The sequence below is a fragment of the Cebidichthys violaceus genome, unplaced genomic scaffold, assembly GCF_023349555.1.
Source record: "Cebidichthys violaceus isolate CVI_PGR_0920_01 unplaced genomic scaffold, fCebVio1.0.p SCAF_4, whole genome shotgun sequence".
Lineage (NCBI taxonomy): Eukaryota > Metazoa > Chordata > Actinopteri > Perciformes > Stichaeidae > Cebidichthys > Cebidichthys violaceus.
Window position 1 is genome coordinate 2,359,087 of NW_027176594.1, and position 22,095 is coordinate 2,381,181.

Below are 22,095 nucleotides of genomic sequence, written 5' to 3' on the forward strand. Positions count from 1 at the left end.
TCAGTTTTAATTCACAAAGAAACTTGTAACATGCTCATATGCATCAACTGTAGGAGCCTCAGGAGAAAGCTAGAATCAGGAGCTGGAGTTCAGCTCTCATAGTAGGTGTCAGAAAAGTAATTTGATTTTGTCATCACAGGCTACAAGTTATTAAAGTACCAACATATTTAATAGACTCACCAGATCATGTGTCAATAAGAACGTCGATCCCAGGCCCGTCTAGACACTGCAGCTTCTGATCTGTAACAATTAGGGGGAAAGGTATTAAAAAAGGGGGACATTTAAGACAAAGACTGCACTAATATACTAATAACTGAGCCTCAGATAAAAGTTAGAATCAGGAGCTGGAGTTCAGCTCTCATAGTAGGTGTCAGAAAAGTAATTTGATTTTGTCATCACAGGCTACAATTATTTAAAATGCAACATACTGAATAGACTCACCAGACGTCAAAGCCAACGAGGTCCTGCGTCCACAAGAACTTCGATCTGAAGACCATCTGAAAGACTGCCGCCTCTGATCTGTAACAATTAGGGGGAACGGTATTTTAAAAAAAAAGGACATTTAAGACAAAGACTGCACCAATATACCAATAACTGAGCCTCAGATAAAAGTTAGAATCAGGAGCTGGAGTTCAGCTCTCATAGTAGGTGTCAGAAAAGTAATTTGATTTTGTCATCACAGGCTACAAGTTATTAAGATGCAAACATATTGAATGGACTCACCAGATCCTGTGTCAATAAGAACTTCGATCCCAGGTCCATCTAGACACTGCAGCCTCTGATCTTTGTCCAGACAGCTCTGAAATCGTTTCATTCTTACCTGTAACAATTAGGGGGGAAATATATTAAAAAGTGACATTTAAGACAAAGACTGCACTAATATACTAATAACTGAGCCTCAGAATAAAGCTAGAATCAGGAGCTGGAGTTCAGCTCTCATAGTAGGTGTCAGAAAAGTAATTTGATTTCATCATCACAGGCCACAAGTTATTCCCATGCAAACACATTGCAAGGACTCACCAGCTCTTAAACCAGTGAGGGCCTGAGTCTTCAGACTGCTTAAACACAGCAGCAACCGCCCCTCAGTCTCCCCACATTCAGCTGTACCAGCTTCATCTGCAAGGCAAAAGAGTAGGATGTAAAAATAAGAGATCGAAAATTATACACGTTTAAAAATCAATGGACCCTCAGATGAGAAAATTAAGAGCGCCCATTCTGCCCTAATGATGATAACATTTCTGTTTAGGGTGCAGATCAACTCACATTTGTTCTTATCCAGGGAGGGCCATCTTGAAGGCAAATTACTTTTGTTTCTTCATTTCAACCTTCATGCAAATCGTCCAGGTGCAGCAGGCCTCCACGTGACTTACTGGAAAGAACGAATGAAAATAGGTCAGGGTAATGAATACATTTACCAATTACCATATTAAGATGCAATTCCAACACAATAACTTCGATTTAAACACACTTTAATGTGCATATGTGATGGAGCTTTAACCTGCTGTTAATACTGTGTTAAGATCAAGAACAAACTCCCATGCATATACCAATAATAGCATAATAGACCAGATTAGAGTCTACTATTCAGAAACACCAGGTTGGAAAAGGCCAGATTTATATAGTCGTTATGCAACACCACATTCTTATAAAAGGAGAATTACACTAAGTTAGGGCTGAAATGTGACCCAGCCCAGACTTATTTTGTGGACAAATGTAACAAGTTGGATTAACTACTTTGAAAGTGGTGGAAGCTCCACGTGGCAGGCCTGGCCCTTGCACGTGTTGCCGTTCATACCAACGTGGTACGTTAAAGGTTAGCATCTACGGTTAGCATACGAGGTCCTTCGTATGTTAACAACACGATACTCACTTTATTCACCGGTCATGTTTCTTTCAGCTAGGGAGGCCCGCTCTGGTTCTCTTTGCTGCCAGGGCCTAAAGTTGGTAAGAAACCACTGAAAGAGGCAACGAGTGTGCGTCTCTCCTTCCATGCTGCATATGTTGGTGACGGACCACAGACTGTCGTGAAGAGGTAACGATGCGCCAGAGAAAATGTACTTATACGGCTTCCGTCTAACGGAAGTCCCTCCCCTTTCCGGGCTGGCTAGCTAGCTACATAGCTTAATGGCTAACTGCTAGCTTGCTACGTTTATGTAAAGCGGAGACATTGTTGTCGGACTTCTTGGCCATGCCCGTGCTTATCGGGGGCTTATTGATGTACTGGGCAATACTAACTGAACACATAGTCATTAAAACAAAGATAAAACAACGGTGATTGTATTAGCATTGAACAACATCTCTCATTAGAAGAAGAAGGTACTCCAAAGGCTAACGGGTTTGGGTTAGGCCTAGTTCAGATTAAGGCAAAATGTAGCGCTAGGCTGCAGCATGAATTTTACAATATACGGAGGTCCTGGGTTTAAAGTCACCCAGTAGAGACAGCTATTATTCTTTTTTTTTTAAATCTAAAACTGTCAACATATTAGATATTAACTTTAAATAATATTGGAACTAGCCCTGAAAAATCCCATTATATTATCCCCCAACCTAACCATACGCTTTTCTGACTGAATGGGAAGATGTGGAGGCTAAGGGTGTTATTAATGTAAATATTTGGGTTGCTGAAGAGAAAGTCTAAAAATAGTTTCTGATAGTTCATTAGAAAATGAGGTCTAAAATAACCACACTTCAAGAGCCATGTAAGGTTTAATTTATACATTTATTCTGATCACAGCTGTACAGGAATGCATCGTCACAGCAGAAACACAACCTAAACCCAACCATGGCACAACAGCCGTCACAACACATCCACAACTCAACCATAAATGTACAGGCTCAATCAGCTCACCTCAATTCAATGTCTATAATTATCATCATTAGTATTCACATAGAACCATCTGTCTCTCAAATATAGCTTTGTTTTTAAAGAGCATAAAAATACAAGTGGACTCTTCACTGGGATGAACACTGGTGGTTGATCCACTGTCTGGCCTACATGGGGGGCCACTGAAAACTGGGGAGCCGAGGAGGAGCAGAGCCAATTTATTACAGCGTAGGCGGGGCTCGTACAAGGCTTCTCAATGGTTACAGGAGGACTGCAGACATGGTGATTGATTTTAGGGGTTTCACATTTGACTCACAACTCAACCTTTATAAGCTACTTTTGACATAACAGACACATAAGGAGCGAGGTTTCATAAGGAACCAGGACAAATAATAACATTAAAGATGTTTGAATGGAAAACAAAACAAAACAAAAAAATCAAAAAAATATTTTGAATATATGAACAAACACTACCAAGGCACAGAGAGATGCAGAGTTAACAAAACGGACACAGAGGGAGATAAAAAGGAGGGGAGACAAGATATAAGGTGGGCAGATTAGAGGCAGTTTCACTAACCAACACTAGAGGGAGCTCTAACAGCTGAAATACCCAGGTATATTATAAACTCTATGTATACTGGATGTACTATATAAAGCATTGAAATATAGGATTATCTTTTAAAAACACTGTTCACTGCAGCAGGACAAAAGGATACACCGCATGAGTGTGCTTGTATATATGTGTCTTTGCATGTAACTGTATGTATGTAAATGTGGAGTCATTTCCAAGCAAACCTCCATAGATGGAGCTAAACACCAACAAAGCAGAACACCAGCAAGATTAAAACCAATGTAGTGTGGGTGCGCGTTTGTGTGCGTGTGTGTGTGTGTGTGTGTGTGTGTGTGTGTGTGTGTGTGTGTTTGTGTATGTGTGTGTGTGCGAGTGTCTCAAAATCCATGGACACACATCTATATTGTCGTTCTGATCATTAGAATAACTACTGTACGAGTGGGAGGACATTGACATGAGCATCAGCAGGGACTACACACACACTCGTAACGACAACAACGGCAACAATAACAACAACAGCAACAACAACAACATGAAGAGAGACAACACACAGGTCAGGAAGTCCGGCTAACCACAATCCTCCGCTCATACAGAAGAGAAACAGAGGCTACGATTCATCTGGAAAAACGCATCCTTTTGACATCGCAGGGAGTGGGACAGACTCAGAAAGCGGCCTGTCTTTCAATGTGCTTTTAAAAACTCTCTCTGTGGTTATCTCATCTGTTTGCATCTTGTCTATCTATCTAGCTATCTATCTATCTGTCTGCCTGTCTGTCAGTCAGTGTGTGTGCTTATTTTTTTTTTGTTGCAAGCAATATGCTTATCGGTTTGCCTCCCTTTCTGACTGAGTTAGCATCTCTGTCAGAGTCTGTAGAGATAGAAGGATGAGGAGAATGATTGTGCTTCTGGGTCCACACAGCCGTCTGAGGCCGGGCGGCGGTGACGGAGGCGGCGGTGACGGAGGCGGCGGCGACTCGCTGGGCTGCAGAGGTCAGAGGTTGTGTGGGAGCGGCCTCCTCGCACCGGGAGGCGTACTGGAGCTACTGCGCCAGACGAAGAGGACTCCCTCCTCAGTATTACTGTACAAGGCTACATGAGAAGCGCTCACGCAGGAGGGACATGCGCTCAAACACACACACACACACACACACACACACTCTTAGAGCGCCAGCATCGAGCCTTGGGAGAGTTTTCTTGATACACCTACACATGATGGGGAGGGTAAAGGGCTTGTTGGAGATGAGTCGTGGGCAGGGGATCAGTCGAGCATTGCATCCAGTTGGTCTGCCAAGTCGTCAAACATGCTGCCGATGTCGTCCAAGATGGAGACTGCAGCCTTTTTGCTGGAAAGAGAGCAAAAAAAAAAAAAAAAGGAAAATTCTAGCTGTGAATGAGGCAGACACACCACAGTCACAGCAGACAATTAGAGATGTGAAGTGGAGAGTGTACGCTGGTTTCTTAGCATTTTAAAGATCTCTTTATGATTTATGATGACCTCAATGTTCCTCAACATAGATACAGTGTAATAATAATACAATAACTGTTTAACAAGTAGTGAACACAACATTGACTTACAGTATTCACCTTTAAGTTGATATGGCAATCTAGTTTGCAAACAGTTGCCTGCAGCAGTTATGGAGAAACATTATCATTCATTTGTAGTCTTGTCTCCCATAATATAATCCAACTCTTTTAGCTCTGTTTTTGGTCTCTACCAACTCCTGAGGGAAATATCTGGCTCTCTAGCAGCTAAACGGTCCACGCTGTTCACCAGCTAGTGTGATATCGTTGTCTGTCTGTTGTTTGGGGCTGAGCCGGTATTGTACAGTGGGGGGTTTTAGAGCTTAGAACCACAGTGAGGGAACCAAAACAGCCCAACAATGACATGGAACCTACTATAAAGCTCAGTAAAGCCGATGGGATCTGTAGATTGAGATAATAATTCTCTGTAGGTTCAACACTACGAGAGACCCCTTTTCACATTTCAACAATTTTCATGACACCCAACTGTACTTACATTCAGTAATTATCTCTATAGATGGTAGTTTGAAGTGGTAGTGGCGCAACGAGTTATATGCTGGATTCAAATTGCCTCTCTGAGTACGAGGAATTCACAGCTTACTGTTCACACTCCTCACACCGTGCTACAGCTGCATTAAGTCACTGCTAATGCATATGGAACACGTCCTGCTGCCACTGCTTCACATTAAAGACATTTCTCTTAAGCAGCCACAGGAAATGCAATGTATTTGGTTGTTTGTGCTGCAAACAGCCACACCCGTTGCTCTTCTGTTGTATCTCTGAGAATGTAGCTGCTCAGAAGTGTTTGCTATAGTATTAAAACGCACTCGCTGTTACCATGGTAGTCTAGGTAATGGCCGTCGTTATAAATACTCCAACCTTGTATCCGTCTGTTTGTTTTGACATAAAGCTTTAAATACTACAGTATGCATCAGCCTAAGCAACCGTTGCTTAGGCACAGATGCCAGCCAGAGGAACAAATTAGAGCTGTGAACAGAAAATGGTTTCAAACCGCTGACCCAGAACTAGAAAATGAATGAATATGATTTATAATGCAGAATGTTTTATCAGGTTTCTATAAAGTGTATAAAGCTGGCTTTAAACCGAGTGATTTAATGTTTCCTGGGAGTTTGTTTTTTTAAGAAAATATGCATATTTGCTTTCCTCTGAGGGTGATGTTGTTGCTGGTCAAAGGTTTTGGTAGATATCTCTTTACATTGTCACTAAACCACAGTTGTACTTCCCCAAGAAATGGTTCCAGTATGAGACTCTCCTGTATTTTACACTTCTGCTTTACAGGATTCAGACGTTTTCTTTGTCACATACACAAAACAATGTGTTGCAAAATACAGTGTGGCATACTCATTAAGGCCCTAATAATAGGATACGATGTATTCATTTGTGAGTTTGCTAGTTGTTTGTTTTGGAGTTCTTTTGAGAAACCCTGGCTAGCTGTGCTCCCCCACTTTCAGTCATTATAGGCTAACATTAGACATTCGATCTTGTAATCTCCCTCTTGTAAAGAAAGATGAGAAGCATATTTCCCAAAATGTTGAACTATTTCTTTCCGATCTTATGTACACAGGGGAGTATCATGTTGGAGGTGCTCCTACTGCCAGTCACCAAAACATTGTCTGAGATGAGCAGGACTTTAATTCCATAACGCTAAACACTTGAACAAAGTCCTCTCACTCTGCAGCTCTACATCTTAGTATCCATTTGGAAGCCAAGAAATGTGCCAGAGAGATTGTAGTTGGATGTAAAATGGTACTTTCTATGGCAAAATCATATGATAAACTTCATGAATACTCACTCATTTTGTGCATCCTCCTCTTTGATTTGATGTTCAACAGCTTGCACAGCTGCAGCCAAGGAGGCACTGGTCTCCTCCAAACGATGCTGCACCTCCTCCCCCTGCTCTACTTCCTCTCCTTGACTCTCCAGCTCCCTCAGGTTCTGTTCCTCTGCTTTCTTCCTCTCCTCCTCCTTGTGCCTCTTGTGCTCCCTCTCTCTCCTCCTCTCCTCTTCCTCTCTCCTCCTCTCCTCTTCCTCCTCCACCTCCCGTCCTCCCAGCAGATCAATGGAGAGGCCGGCGATGGACGAACGGGGAGGTTTGACGGGGTGCGGAGACGGCGTGGAGGGACTCTGGGCCGGAGAGGGGGAAGTAAGGGGGAGTCCCGGAGAGAGGGAGGGAGCAGAGGGGGTGTCAGGAGCTGGAAGAGGGGCGGCAGAGAGCGGAGAGGAGGGTTTTGGGGCCGGGGTGGGGCTAGCTGCAGCTGGGCTGGTGGCAGCAGGACTCGGGCTCATGGCAGCCGAAGATACTGTTGCTTTGCCTGGTTTAGGTGCTGTTGGAGGCCCGCGGGGTTTCGGGGATATAGGAGGAGGGACACGCTTCGGCTCTGATCAGAGAGGAGGAGAGAGAAAGATGTCATGTTTTCTTATAAAAGACAAGCAGTCACTCACATATACCTGGAGACTGGTGCTGAATACGAAGGCAGATATCTAGTTATATATAAATGTATATTTAATATATATATAAATGAAGATAATTTTTGGTCAAAGTCTGAAAGCGCTCTGATTGAACTTTTCTAGTTTTAAATCAGAATAATTCATTTGGAACAGATATCTGCATAACAATAATAATCATATTGTCACTATGATCTGCTTGTGAACTGATTGTGAACTGATCTGTAAATGATAATACTAAATCATCCCGCATTTCTTTTAATATCCTCCCTGTTCCTCAATGTAGCAACATGGGGGTCGCTAACGATACTATAGGTTTATTTTATGATTTTGTTTTGTATGACCAAAAATCCAAAACACAAAGATATTCAGTTTACATAATAGAAAACAGAAAAAAAGAGCAGCAAATTTACATATTTGAGAAGCTATTTAACATTTCTCAAATAGTTGCAGATTCATATTCTGTCCATCGACTAATTGACTCATTATTTCAGCTTGAGTTTATCGCAAAAGGTGTTATTAAAATCAAGGAAATGTCAAGGCTGTGGCTGTGCTCCAGCTTATTTCAGTGTCTCTTGTGTCTCCCCCTCCCCTGAGTTTCCAGCTCTCCCGTGTCTGTCTCTCTCTGCCTGTTTGTTCCAACACCCATACTACCAAACTATTTAGTAAGCCAGAAAAAAGATTCAGTATGTCCCAATACATAATATGTCAAATGCAATATGCCAAAAATACCAGGATGTCCTACTGCATCCGGTCACATTCTGCAGTATGCAAGCCAGCCTGCTTTTTCTGGCTATTGTGACCCACAATCCTCTGCACAGCGGATATATGAGCAAGATGGTTCAAAGTTCAAGGTGCCATGTTAAAACAAAGCATTGTACTTCGTCCTTTGTAAGGGCAGCTGCAGTATGTTCTCCTCGATAAAAGAAAAAGTATGCAATTTGTAACGCAGCTTGTCTGTTTGTTGGCGTGGGCGGGGCTCCTCCACTCACTCTCCCGCCTCTTTTCTCTCTGATTGCTGCCAAGCTGATCCACCTGTTCTAAGCAGCACATCTACTCATCAACACTGCTGTAAATCACCATATTTTTACAATTAAATTGAATAAATTAGTTGCAGCCCTACTTTAAGCCCTTTATGTAGTAGATAAAATGCATGCGTCTCCTGTTCGACTCTGCTGGGGACATTTGTTGCATCTCCCTGCAGTTCCTGACTGTATCTCAACCATTTCTATCGAATAAAAGCTAAACAGCCAATCAAATATTTAAATATAAGCCCCTATGTGTAGAGATGTTTCTGTCTTCGGCATCTGTCAGTGGTAAAATGACACTGAGGTAGACAGAAATGCAGGTCAATAGTCTTACTCCCCAACCCAACTCCAATATGAGGACTCTGATGTGAAAGGGTCAAGAGGCAACACACAGACTGCTTATTTTTTCCACAAAATTCAATACAGTCAGAATACCTTATTGCTATAATCACTTTAGAATTCTATACATAGTGATTGTAAAGTGATATGTCTACTGAGGGACCACATATACATTAATATAGACAGTTCAGTGTGTATATGTGTGTGTGTGTGTGTGTGTGTGTGTGTGTGTGTGTGTGTGTATCTCACCAGGGCTCTGTGCTGTTTCAGTGCTATCAGGCCCGGGTATGGGGACCCTGCGAGTTGGGGTTGGGGGGTCAGCTTGTGCCTTCCTCAGGGTGACTGTGGACGGTTTCGGTGATACCGGCGGCTTCAGACACTTCCGAGCCTCCATCCACTCACAGCTGTCTCTGTTGGCCTCAGTCTTGTCAGAGACCTCAGACACTGGCCTCCTCCTCAGGACCACGCCGCCGTTCTGCTGCGGGTCGCCGCCGTTTTTCCGGCTACTGTCTGTTTGACTGCTGGGAGAGCCCAGTTGGTTATTGCTTTGATTGACACTTTCTGTGTGGTCAGAGGTGCGCTGTCTCCTGCGTATGGTGTCAGAGCCTGATGTCGTGGTAACAGCATTGGCATCCGCGGACGGAGGTGCCTCAGAGTCTGTCGGCTGAGGACGCGGCCTCCTTCGTAGCGTCGCTGTGCCGTCTGTGATCTCTGATGAGGAGACCACGGTGGAGCGGGGCCGAGGCTCTGGACGTTGCTGGGCTGGTGGCCGGGGTAACGGGTCGATCTGATCACCGGGGAGGCCTTCTGGTCCACTGATGGTCCGACGCCGACTTAAGACATCCTCTTCCTCAGATCCAAGACCGCCTGCACCTGGCTGCCGGCGAAGTACAGGCGGACTCACCTGGAGGTCACAAGACTGTTACACTTAATAATAAACAGTTTGAAACCAACCAATCACAAGGACACACACACACACACACACACACACATACACACACCTGTAGGTAGTTGGTGCTGCCTCCCAGATTCTTGGGCAAGGTTTTGGCACCACCCACCATGGATGTTTCCAGCATAGCAGCGAGGCTGCGAACACTCCCAGAAGCCCCCTCTGATCTCTCCAGGCCCGCTGAGTCCTGAGATCTTAAAGCTGATCCCAGGCCGCCGCAGTCACTGGCTCGCCGCTCTCGATAGGTTGGCAGCCCTAGCAGCCCCTCCACCTGTCCCTCTCCCTCCCCGTCACCCCCGGTAATGGAAGAACAGGACCGTTTAGGTGGTGTTGGGGGCCGACCTTTCCGTCGGGGACGGAGGGTGACAGATGATTGGCTGCGGTTAACAGTGACATCATTAGGGGGAGTATGTGCGGAGCTGCTGCGGCATACAGTGGCGTATCTAGAGTCTGATTCTGAGCCAATTAGACTGTGAGTTCTCCGTCGCTCTTCCTCCACACTGGGCAGGCGGAGCAGCGGCACTGACGAATCTGCTGCCGCCATCTGCGTGGAGGGGCGCGGCCGAGCCCTTGGGGAAGCCTGCTGGGTCCGGCCATGTGGGGGGGTTTGTGGTGGGGTTTGCGTCGGTGTGTGGGGAGGGGTCTGTGAAGGTGTGAGACCCGGGCGAGGTTTGGCCAGTGGGCTGGGGGCACCGTCCCTCTGCTTCCTCACCTCCTTCCGGGGCTCTGAGTCGGTGCTGCCACCTGGGCTGGATGGAGGTGTAGAGGGGCTCTGAGGAGGCTCAGAGGTTCTTTCTCCCCTTTGTAGCTCCTTCAGTCTCTTCACTCCCAACATCAGCTTCTTCTGATGGCCTGAGGCGAGGCAGCGGTGTGGAAGAAGAGAAATGTTGTACTATGAAGGTTTAATATGTTAACAAAATGAATGTTCTGTGGTTGATAACAACAACAGCTTAATAAATTCAGTCCAAATAGTCCAGATACAACAGAATTCATAATTATTGTATGTGTTGTACAGCAACACAAAAAGTTTTTTAAGTGGGGTGATGTTACGACAGACATTTCTTTTATTCATAAGTTTTGACAATCATACTTGTCATTTGCTTTAAGGAAACAAAATCAAAGGCTCTGTACTTCTACATGCCTTTTAATATTATATTCCATATTTTAATAATGTAGCTGTGTCTTACCGAGTTTAGTAATTCCAATCTCTTGCAAATCTTCAAGGCTGATGTCGGAGATAAAGTCAATGTTTTCATACCCATTCTGCACCAGAACCTGGTAGTACTGACTGAGACCCAGGTGAGACAGCCAGTCTCCCAGATTGGCCTAAAACACACATAGGGACACACAAGGGCACAATGTAAAAAGCTTGTGCAGATTACAAGATACAGAGAAGAATTCGAATGGATTTGTATTATTATTTTGAATAACTAGTTTCTTAATAAAACTCGACATCTCCCACTTTTTCTAGATTGTGTAATACTCGGAGAGCCTTACAGGCTTGTGGTCTGGCAGCCAGTCTGTGGAGGGCAGCTTGCTGATCTCTGATGTTAACTTCTTTCGATGTCCAGGCTTCATGACCCCAATTCCCGTTAGGTCCTTCAACGTAAAGCACACTTAGTCACATCAGGAAATCACAACGACTACTGTAGGTGTTTTTTTGTCTCCTAAATGTAAACAATTGTATGTGTACGTTTGACATTTGTAGAGGAGCTGTGTGTGATATGCCTGCAGGATTATTTTGCTTTTGATAATCTGTGATGAGTGTCCCCCTAAGGGGGTTTATGTCATACCACTGTGTTCGCTTCAATGCACAAACACACACACACACACACACACTGGCACTAAAAAAACACTCAAGGACAAACACAGGGTAGCGTTTACAGCACAGACTGGAACACACGGCCATGTGTGAACACAGGTATGTAAATGAAGCAGACAGAGCATGAGAAGTGACTGGTTGAGGCTCAGGACTCACACCGGGGGGGTCAGGTGACAGAGACAGGAGGGTCATGAGGACATCATCCACGTCAGTGGGGAGCTGATTTGAGAGCTGAGCTGGGCGGAGCCTTGACAGACAAGGGGGCGGGGCGTGAGGGGGTCAGGGGTCATGACCTTACCTCAGGGGTCATGCGGCTAATGGTGTCTAGATCATATCCCGCGGTGAGGAAGTGGGTGGTGTAGAACTGCAGCTGAAACTCACCCAGCCACGCCACTACTGCCTGCTTCTAGAACACAGAACACAGAACACTACTGCCTGCTTCTAGAACAGTCCACAGGCTTCTTCTAGAGCATGGAACACAGACCTGTTCTAGAACACAGCATAGCAGCCTTCTCTAGAACACAGGAGAGAAGACTATTGTAGAACACAACACAGCAGCCTGCTCTAGAACACAGGAGAGAAGACTATTGTAGAAAACAACACAGCAGCATGCTCTGGAACACAGGAGAGAAGACTATTGTAGAACAAAACATAGCAGCCTGCTCTAGAACACAGGAAAGAAGACTATTGTAGAACACAACATAGCAGCCTACTCTAGAACACAGGAGAGAAGACTATTGTAGAACACAACATAGCAGCCTGCTCTAGAACACAGAAGAGGAGACTATTGTAGAACACAACACAGCAGCCTGCTCTAGAACACAGGAGAGGAGACTATTGTAGAACACATAGCAGTCTGCTCTAGAACACAGGAGAAGACTATTGTGTAACACAACACAGCAGCCTGCTCTAGAACACAGGAGAGAAGACTATTGTAGAACACAACCGAGCAGCCTGCTCTAGAACACAGGAGAGGAGACTATTGTAGAACACAACACAGCAGCCTGCTCTAGAACACAGGAGAGGAGACTATTGTAGAACACATAGCAGTCTGCTCTAGAACACAGGAGAAGACTATTGTGGAACACAACACAGCAGCCTGCTCTAGAACACAGGAGAGAAGACTATTGTAGAACACAACCAAGCAGCCTGCTCTAGAACACAGGAGAGAAGACTATTGTAGAACACAACATAGCAGCCTGCTCTAGAACACATGAGGATACTATTGTAGAACACAACACAGCAGCCTGCTCTAGAACACAGCAGAGAAGACTATTGTAGAACACAACACAGCAGCCTGCTTTAGAACACAGGAGAGAAGAATGTTGTAGAACACAACATAGCAGCCTGCTCTGGAACACATGAGAATACTATTGTAGAACACAACATAGCAGCCTTCTCTAGAACACAGGAGAGAAGACTATTGTAGAACACAACATAGCAGCCTGCTCTAGAACACATGAGGATACTATTGTAGAACACAACATAGCAGCCTGCTCTGGAACACAGGAGGATACTATTGTAGAACACAACATAGCAGCCTGCTCTAGAACACAACAAAGAAGCCTTCTCTAGAACACAATTGAGAAGATTGTTAAGGAAAAAAGCACAAAAACCTCCATTGTAATCCCAAAATGTAACCCTGTTCTACAACAAAGTCAGGAGAGAATTCACCAAACATTTTGTCAGTTTGTCTTTAGCTTACAGATCAATAAGTGGACAAATTTAAAGAACAATACTGCCTATATTTATTCTCCAAAACATAACTGTTTCTAACATACTGTTAGTAAAATATGCAGTAAGATCACTTTGGGATCTTCAGTAGTAATACTGTAAATGGATCTCTCTAGAATACACATCACTAAGAGTTAGTGGGAAATAATGATTTTGGGTTAACTGCCCCATTTAAAAGTCAAAGTATAGATGGCATGCTTGCTATATTTTGTGAATAAATTTAGTGTAAAAGAATGTTGGATGAGCTCAACCAATCAAGATACACTACTGCTTTCTCTTCTCTGACAAAACACTGCTGTCGCCTGGCAACCAGTGGATGTGTGCTTCTAGAACACACAGAGAATTCAACCCTCAGCCTCACAGAACACACATAGAGCTGGTTCTAGAGCACAGAGCGGCAGCATGTGGGGGCGTGGTGTCTCAGTGTGGTGTGAGGACAGGGGGTGGGTGGAGAGACAGAAGGCGAGACATAGACTGACTCCTCAATTTGTCCGTCTCTCTGCCTGTCTCCATGGTGAAAACACTTGCATGCCCATCCTCAGGGTGTCATCTGTTCAGGTGCAACACAGCCACCCTGACGGACATCTCACTGTGCCCACTGAACACACCCTTGTAGATGTCTTTCTCTCAAACCAAAGCACTGGTTGAGAGGAAACAGGAGCAACAGAAAGACGATGCTCCAGGGTGAACCAATCTGCCATCCAAGAACTCACTTTCCCATCATCCTCTTCTGCCTTCCGCTCAAAGGACCGCTGTTCATGAACTGTGCAACTGGAAGAACCTATATGGGTGGAGGTGGAAAGGTGAGACAGGAGAGAGAAACAATAGGGGAGAGAATATAACAGATTACTTTTAGCAGGAAAGTACAATTTAGTTTTTTCACTCTTTTGTAGTTTTGCTAATTACAATACATTTTTGCATAAACAATTACCTATTAGTCTGTATGTAGTATGTATATTGGTAACATTTAATTTCAATTTGTATAAATGCACTTTGGCCCTCAGTGTGTCACATGACTTATCTATACTATCTACTGTTATACTATCTGTTGTGTGTACGTTCTGCGTGTGTGTCCTTTGCATATCTAGACAACCCTTCATCCGATCTACTTCATGTTTGGCCGGATGCATTGCTGGACTACTTTCCCAAAGGCAAAGTCTGGCCCTTGCATTTTTTATTTTAGTTTCTGACCCTGAGTAGCCACGACTTGCTTGTGTGACACAACTATGTCATGGCAGGTGTATTGTTCAGGACTCAAGGAAGCGCAGTGTTGAGTATGAAGTTGTTTTTGTGCAAGCAGCAACACCACAGGTCAACTATTCAGCCCGTTCTGAACAGGCATGTTTTCAACGGGCACTGCACTATTTTATAATTTATGTGTCAAACTAGTTATTTATGAAAAGGCCTGTCAGGGCTGTGCTTTAGTTTCTGAGAGCATAGTTTACCAGTTATTTAGAAATTTTAGTGAGTTAAAATGGAAACAAGTACTGTACTTCCTTGTTTCATTTCATTATGAGTTACTTCTAATTCATTATTTGCCAAATGAACAGCTTGAACTCTTCCTCGTCTGAAAACAGTTTTTATAAGAACAACTTAAGGAACCAGGAAACTGAAATGGTTCTTTGTTGTAAAGCCAAGAAATTGTGTTATCTAGTGATCAAGTGCAGTCTTTGAGGATAAGGAGCCTGGTTTATATTGCCTGTGTAGTCCGTCATAATCATTTTGGCAGTGTTCAGGGTTGGCTGGCTCTGTGGTGCTGTTTTAGCACTACACTTCCCACGTATCACTTTAAACCAGTAGAATGACAGCAGACTAAAATATGCTAATTTATATGCTTCTGTTGAAGTGAGATTAATACATTCCCAAGAATTGGGGATACAAGGATTGTGTCTGATATGAACAGACAGGAGGTCTTTAGAGGGCCAGGTTGACTAAAAGAGAAATGAAGAAAGAAAGGATTCATAAAAGCAGAGATCAAAAACAATCCCTGAGGCACCTGTTGTACTTTTGATCACCGCCTAAATCTTGTTCAATTGTATTCACTTTACTACGGACAAAATGTTTTTTGTTTTTTTTAAATCCCCAGTGGTATATTTATTTTTATTAGGAAGTAAGGACAGACTTTGTTGTATCTGTTTGAATCAATGCTGTCATTTATCAAGGCAGCAGTTAAACAGACACAAATCATCAATTCAAATAAAGCCAATGCTCTTGTGTTGTGTTTGGGTGAGTTTGTGTGCTTACTCGCTGACTGCTCAACAGACTGCGACTGCTCCAAGAGATGCTCCTTGGCTTTGACCGACTGGGCGAGCACTGTGGCCAGGAGCTAAAACACAAACACACACACACACACTCACAAAATGAAACATTTACTCAAGCATAATCATTCACATCCAAGAAGTCCCTTGTGACTCAGCTCAGTGGACTAAGTGCACATATAAAAGATTCTGGCTTCTGAACGCCTTCCGCCTGCATTTCCTGCAGTTTAGCAAGAACAGATGCATCAGAAATCCTAGAACGAATACTTCTTAAAATAGATGATGTTCTTCCAGCGTAATATGGGAACACAATCCAATTTGGCTAATTGCTGATTTACTATATTTTTAAGGTACTACCTAAAAATAAACGTGTTATTTCCGCTGTTAAAATTGAATTTTGAGTGTGCTAAAGGTGTTAGAGAGCAGACCTGCAGGGTGACATCACAGATTACAAAATGAAAGCACACCAGACAATGGAAGAAAACCCCATCGTGCACAAATGATAAAATGCACTAAAGATACTTCACTATTTTGAATCTATCTGGCAAGTTTATGTTGCTTTGGGAGCCAACTCCATGTGATATTGATAATCTGATTCCTTAAAAATAATACTTAAAATGCCGTGCAAGGTTTTTAAAAAAAAGCATGACTTTATGGTGGACTTTACAGGGGTTTACATATCTGACACAAATCATATTAATACTAAATACAACAGTATAAGGTTACCAAAACTATAATTACATTCTGTGTAGCTGACGCCAGGCCAATCACGTTTGAGTTTGTAGTCAAAGACAACCTTCAAGTACATATTTTCACATCATTTTACCAAGATATACTGTTCATACACCTGTGCTGAAATTAAAACATCATTTTCACAGATGGCTTTCCTAATCTAACACAAAAGGGAGGAGGTGAGGTGTAAAAAGATATTCAGGGGAAAATACTGTAGAATGTAACTGTTACAGTTTGTCCAGGATGAAAAGGTTGACATTGGTACTTAGAGGCTTCACTTTACTGTGTGATTAATAGAAAAGAGGAGACCATCGTCTTAATACATCTGTCTATACTGTTCTGATCTTTCCACCGGAAAAACAAACTGAGCAGGAAGCAGAATTGTGGTTAACCTGGTATTGTCAGGAAACAAACCTGTGTTTGTTTCCTGACAATGTTTTGCTGTTTCCCAGAAACGACATGCTTGTTGTTTTGTAAAGATCCAGCAGCAATGTGACGGAAATGCCTGCAACTCACGGCACACAGATAAATGCAGAGAGTCTCCTACCTTCACCCCTTCAGCTTGTGCATGCAGGCCTGGAGCGTTAAGCCCGTGTGTGTTGACTCCTGGTGTGGGTGCCGGGTGTGGACTGGGCGCAGGGGTGGTCAGGACATGTGTGTTTCCAGAGCTCTGCAAGCTGCTGGTTGACCGAACACTGCCGATGCTGCCCACACTGCCACTGCGCTCGCCAACTACCACACACACACACACACACACACACACACACACACACACACACACATTGCAGTATTAATTATATAAAGAACATTCCTCAAAGACATAGTATCACACTTTTACCCGAAAACACACTTGTGAGTTTACCTGTTAGCGGTTTGCGAAGCACCCAGATGTCCTCACTGGCGCTGCTTTGTCCAAGAGTTGGAGATCCTTGAGGACTCAGCTCTGCAGTCCGCGAACCTGTCACACACACACACACACACACACACACACACACACACACACACGCAAACACAATTGATACTGCCGCTTTTTTACTCTATTTTCGAAGATAGTTCTTAAAACCAAAAATGTGGCACCTAATCAGCAGCTTCACAGCCCATATGATTATGTGTGTTGTTTAGTTTCACATATGACTGTAACTTTATAAATGTTTTCATGTATAAAAATGTATTTAGCTCTTAGATGAACACTAGCAAACCGTCAGATAGATGCACACACTCACTTCCACATTCATAAACACATAATTATTCATAGTGGTTGCACCACCTCGAAGTGTTAATGATGTTGAGACTTGTAAAGCTCCACAGTTCCCTCACAAGATTGTCTGCACAATATAAGCCCTGTGCAAAGCACAATTACTTTATTCTAAATCAAACATCAAATGATTCAAGCTAAACCATCGGAAAATGTGTATACATTTGTAAATAATGCCTCTCAGATTTGATATATGTAAGAATATTAAACTATAAAAATGGTGCCATTAAATTGAATATTTAAGTTAAAGGGTCAGTTCACTCAAATCACAAGAAAGCTATTCCAGTACAGTGAAAGTAAACTGATGCCACATGGAAAAAATATGTTTTAAATACTAAAAAATAAAATGTCCTGGTCGATTAGGAAAATAGATTTATCTCTGGATGGTTTCCATTTTCCAAATGGTTTAATGAATAATTAAGTTTAGTTTAATGAATAATAAATAAAGTGGCAGCAGAACTCTAGCGTCAAATCGAGGAGAAAGTGGGAAAACACTTTTTGTCATTAGGCTGAACTGATCCTTTAATATATACATATATCATTTACTCATATTCATTTCACACGTAAATATAACAAGCAGATAGATGATATATTGTATATGTGGTCTTGTCACAGCGTGGAAAGGATGCTTATCTGTGATTTAAAGTGATACTACAGTATGTACCTGTCTGACTCTGCTGCTCCTGAGAAGTGGAGAGAGGAGGAGGAGGAGGAGGAGGAGGAGGAGGAGGAGGAGGAGTGGACAGAGCAGGAGTAGACAGAGATGGAGGAGAGATGGGAAGAGGAACGTACCCAAAGGAGGAGAACCGAGGGAGGGACAGTGTGTTGGGGTGAGGAGGAGGGGGAGGCAGATGCAGGGGGAGGACTTTGGAGGGGGGGTATGAGTGTCCGTTGACCGTGGCAATGGGACAGGGGTTGGGCCTGCGGAGCAGGAGGGTGTGGCACTGCTGGGAGGGGGAGTGACCTGGACACGAGCCAGGAGGGGGGAGGTGCAAAACAACAACACAACAACAACAACAACAACTGATCAGTCAACTTGAAACAAAACAAATCTAATCAAATCTTAAAATGTACGAAATAATAACTGATTAAAATCAAAATATGAGAAAAGAATATATCCATATATCCACGGGGAATATATCTCTTAAAATTATGATACAATATCAATAACAAAGCAAACAAACAAAATGAACAAAAGCATTACAATCTAGCAGAGCGGGTTGGTTGGACGGGTTTATTAATTAGGAAGGGCGACAGAAGGAGCAGAAGTATAAAGGAAGGGAGGAAGGTTGACAGCCAATAGGGGACAGTATTGATCAATGGAGATGATGGACAGGTTGGGAAAATAGACCAAAGAGGCCGATGATGCAGCAGCTAGCTACGACTAATGATCAGCTATAGCTGCAGAACAGCTGCTGAACTCACACACATGCGAATACACACACATCCTCCCACCCAAACACACACACACACACACACACACACACATACAGCTGTGATGTGGGTGGTCACCTGCCCTCTTGATGACTTCCACCATGTTGGAGGGGAAGTAGCCCACACGGTCATTTCCTGTGCGGTTGTCATGAATACAGCCTTTCCATCGGCCATCAGAGTGCTGCTCCAAAACCTGTCAACGCACACACGCACGCACGCACGCACGCACGCACGCACGCACGCACGCACGCACACACACACACACACACACACACACACAGTTTACAAAAATAAGATTATAACCGTGCTGCACCTCCTAAATTGATAGCACTAGCTTGTGTCAAAGTAGTGATTTAAAAAACTGGGTCAGCATCTAAACTTATATATTTCTCAGCTAGTAAACACCTTAGTAATGTGTAAATAGGTTGCTAGGAAACACAGTGCCACCATCCAGTCAAAAGGAATCAACTGTAAACAGGAAGTCCATCATGAGCTGTGATAATTAACTGCCAAAAATTATAAATGTAGCCTTTATTTCTTTCTGCATACAAAGAGGAATATGTGTGAGTTAATATGCAGTTAAAATTACAATCTCGAAGATCTCCGTTGTGTTCTCTGTGGAGGCACCAATGGCCTCCAAGCAGACACATTTAAGCTAATTTCTTAGCAGAAAAAGACATTTTTAGACATCATATAGGCCTATCAACAGGAGTATATGCGAATATGTGTATGCTAACCTGACTGAAGCTAATTCCATTAGCACAGTTATTTGTGAAACGTAGCCTAACTTATAATTATCCCATTTTAAATAATTATTAAACAACACTTTATCAAACGTCATATATATATATGGACCATTTTCCATATTATCTCATTTATTCTTCGATATAAATGGGTCACATATTATGCTGCAGTTGCATCTGGCAGTTACTGGTTTTAAGTCTCTATGTAAGAACTAGTTTGTGAGGTGCTAACCATTTTAATTTGGTGATGTGATCCACTAATGATGTGAACCACTAAACTAAGCTGCACCATAACTTGGCTAAAGTTTAAACCTATTAAGAGCTGTGGCAACTGGCTCCTGATAAGTGAAAGTTATACAAAAGCTATTGCCAGTGTTCACATGTCTATGTACAGTAGCCTCCATCTATGAAGACCAAGTTGAGAAATGTACAGTATTTTGTTACGGTTATCAGATCTACGTACCGTGATAATGTCTCCAGCTTTGATGTTGAGGCTGGTAAGGTCGTAGTTATTGCAGTAATCCTTCAATGCACGCACCTGCATCGCAGCCGAGGCATCTACAGCACAAGGGTATAGAGTGTAAAGAAGACAGCAGTAGAGTTGAGTAGAGTCCAGTAGAGGGTTTCAGGTAGTTGGAAAAAGTAGAGCAGAAAATCAGGAGGGAGCAGAACACAATGGAGAGGAAGGCAGTATGCTGCAGGTGAATTTACAAAAGCACGTAATTACCTAATTAGTGTTAAGCTCTGTCCTGTAATTTAGTAAAGAACAGAATATAGTAAAAAGGAATTCCTAATGTTTGACTATTTGGTGGTAAATCAACTTTTATTAAAAAGTATCTGGGTTATGTATATATCTTGGTATTGGACTGTGAGGATTAATTAAGTGTCAGTACCGTGTTCTCGCTCTCACCTCTGAGTAGTTGTTTGATCTCTCGGCTGGCCTGTGTGGTGGTGAACTGGTTAACGATGTCCAGGGCAGTCTGACTCAGAGTGTTTCTCACCCCTGCGCTGATGCCACTCTGTATGGAAGTGGAGAAGATGGGAAATTCACAACAGGGATGTGGTGTGCATTCTGGCTGTGTGTGCACGCCTGCTGCTAGCATTTGTTGTGTGTGCTTGCCTCAGCTGCAACATCAGAAAGGGTTACAAAACAAAACCGGGCTGCCTTGGATATTGCATGACAGGTAGGGTGCTGGCCATTCTGCTACACTTATGTAACAAGCAAACGTATCCCGCAGGCTTCATCACACAGCTCGGTGGGATGAATGCCAAGTGCTGAGGTGTAAAACTTGCTCGGCTGAGGAGAGCGAGGCTGCTTTAACAACAGTTGCTTTTGTAAACACATTAAACAGGCGGACAGAGAGATAGAGAGACGGACAGATGGACTTACATCCAGCAGCAGGCGCACTACCTCTGTCTTCCCACAGAGGGCTGCCTGATGCAGCGCTGTGCCAGACTCAGACTGTCTGTTGATGTCTATTCCAGCCTGAATCAGCAACCTGCAGCACAGAACAATAATAATGTGAACCTTTATTTGTATAGCAGCTTTTCATGACATTATTTCATCAAAGTGTTTACATAGAATAATAGATATAAAGTGAAAACTAAGTCTATGCAAAGAAACACTGTAGAACTTAAAAACATCTCTATAAATGCAAGTCAATAAAAACTATGTGTGCTTTAGACCGTAACAGATTTTCAGACTGCAATTGTTATGCTGGAGTTTAGATTGGATGAGTGAGTCAGATGGACAAACAGACTGACAGATTGACAGACTGACGTTTGAAGACAGACACACACTGAGACTCAAAGTTTTTCAGACCGTATGACATCGATGTGTCCGTTCTTGGCAGCGAGATGAAGAGGTGACACTCCGTTGGGGTCGGAGGGTTTCGGTTCCAGCATGGCTGCACACATGTTACTGCTGAGCAGGAGCTGGACCACCTAGAAATACAGACGAACACACACATTCGTGTATAATATGAAGTCATTTCAATTAACAGTTTCCAAAGTCTGCTGTAAACCACGTAAACAAGCGTGAACCTTTGGAAAAATTCCATGAAAAATTTGTTTTCTCTGTGAAATCAAATCATTGCTGCAGAAGCTGTACGTTTGTTTTATAGTATATTAGGGTCTAAATGTTGAATTTGTCGCACTTATTTTGACGGTTTTAGACCATGGATGGGATGTTAAAAGTGCTTATGTTTTTTCTAGAATACAATCCTTGATAGGATTTGTAACAGTTATTTGTTCATGATCATACAGGTGAATTGTTGTTTAATTTTAAGGCATACTTTGTGTTGACTGTCTTATGTTGTATGTCTGAAAGTCACAGTTGCAGCGGATCTGTATTGGACGTGTTTTCTGTATTTTCAGCGTGTTTCTGTTTCCTTTCTTTCTCTTTATGTATCTTTTGGTT

The 22,095-nt window shown here is 43.1% G+C and overlaps 1 protein-coding gene and 4 non-coding genes across 8 annotated transcripts in view; all 5 read right to left on the minus strand.

The window, feature by feature from the left end:
* Positions 1–53: 53 nt before the first annotated feature.
* LOC137885529 (small nucleolar RNA SNORD60) lies at positions 54–142 on the minus strand. The gene has a single exon (XR_011104829.1). It is a non-coding gene; the product is annotated as a small nucleolar RNA SNORD60 (small nucleolar RNA).
* Positions 143–315: 173 nt separating this feature from the next.
* LOC137885525 (small nucleolar RNA SNORD60) lies at positions 316–404 on the minus strand. Its single transcript, XR_011104825.1, has one exon. It is a non-coding gene; the product is annotated as a small nucleolar RNA SNORD60 (small nucleolar RNA).
* Positions 405–596: 192 nt separating this feature from the next.
* On the minus strand, positions 597–685 carry LOC137885526 (small nucleolar RNA SNORD60). The gene has a single exon (XR_011104826.1). It is a non-coding gene; the product is annotated as a small nucleolar RNA SNORD60 (small nucleolar RNA).
* A 208-nt stretch (positions 686–893) lies between these two features.
* LOC137885530 (small nucleolar RNA SNORD60) lies at positions 894–982 on the minus strand. The gene has a single exon (XR_011104830.1). It is a non-coding gene; the product is annotated as a small nucleolar RNA SNORD60 (small nucleolar RNA).
* Positions 983–2,700: 1,718 nt separating this feature from the next.
* Positions 2,701–22,095, minus strand: part of si:dkeyp-9d4.3 (caskin-1) — a 32,652-nt gene continuing 13,257 nt past the window's right edge. The window contains exons 6-21 of one of the 4 annotated variants that reach the window (XM_068727090.1): positions 21,499–21,620; positions 21,067–21,175; positions 20,587–20,695; positions 20,140–20,234; positions 19,012–19,126; positions 17,107–17,202; positions 16,792–16,976; positions 15,499–15,580; positions 13,968–14,035; positions 11,819–11,923; positions 11,196–11,297; positions 10,886–11,024; positions 9,751–10,550; positions 8,999–9,668; positions 6,730–7,315; positions 2,701–4,738 (exon numbers count right to left, since the gene is read on the minus strand). In XM_068727090.1, coding sequence (XP_068583191.1) covers positions 4,654–4,738; positions 6,730–7,315; positions 8,999–9,668; positions 9,751–10,550; positions 10,886–11,024; positions 11,196–11,297; positions 11,819–11,923; positions 13,968–14,035; positions 15,499–15,580; positions 16,792–16,976; positions 17,107–17,202; positions 19,012–19,126; positions 20,140–20,234; positions 20,587–20,695; positions 21,067–21,175; positions 21,499–21,620 — 3,468 coding nt within the window. In that variant the 3' untranslated portion in view covers positions 2,701–4,653. Of the gene's footprint in view, positions 4,739–6,729; positions 7,316–8,998; positions 9,669–9,750; positions 10,551–10,885; positions 11,025–11,195; positions 11,298–11,818; positions 11,927–13,967; positions 14,036–15,498; positions 15,581–16,791; positions 16,977–17,106; positions 17,203–19,011; positions 19,127–20,139; positions 20,235–20,586; positions 20,696–21,066; positions 21,176–21,498; positions 21,621–22,095 lie in introns of all 4 variants that reach the window. The other 3 variants (XM_068727091.1, XM_068727089.1, XM_068727092.1) reach the window with 3 other exon arrangements.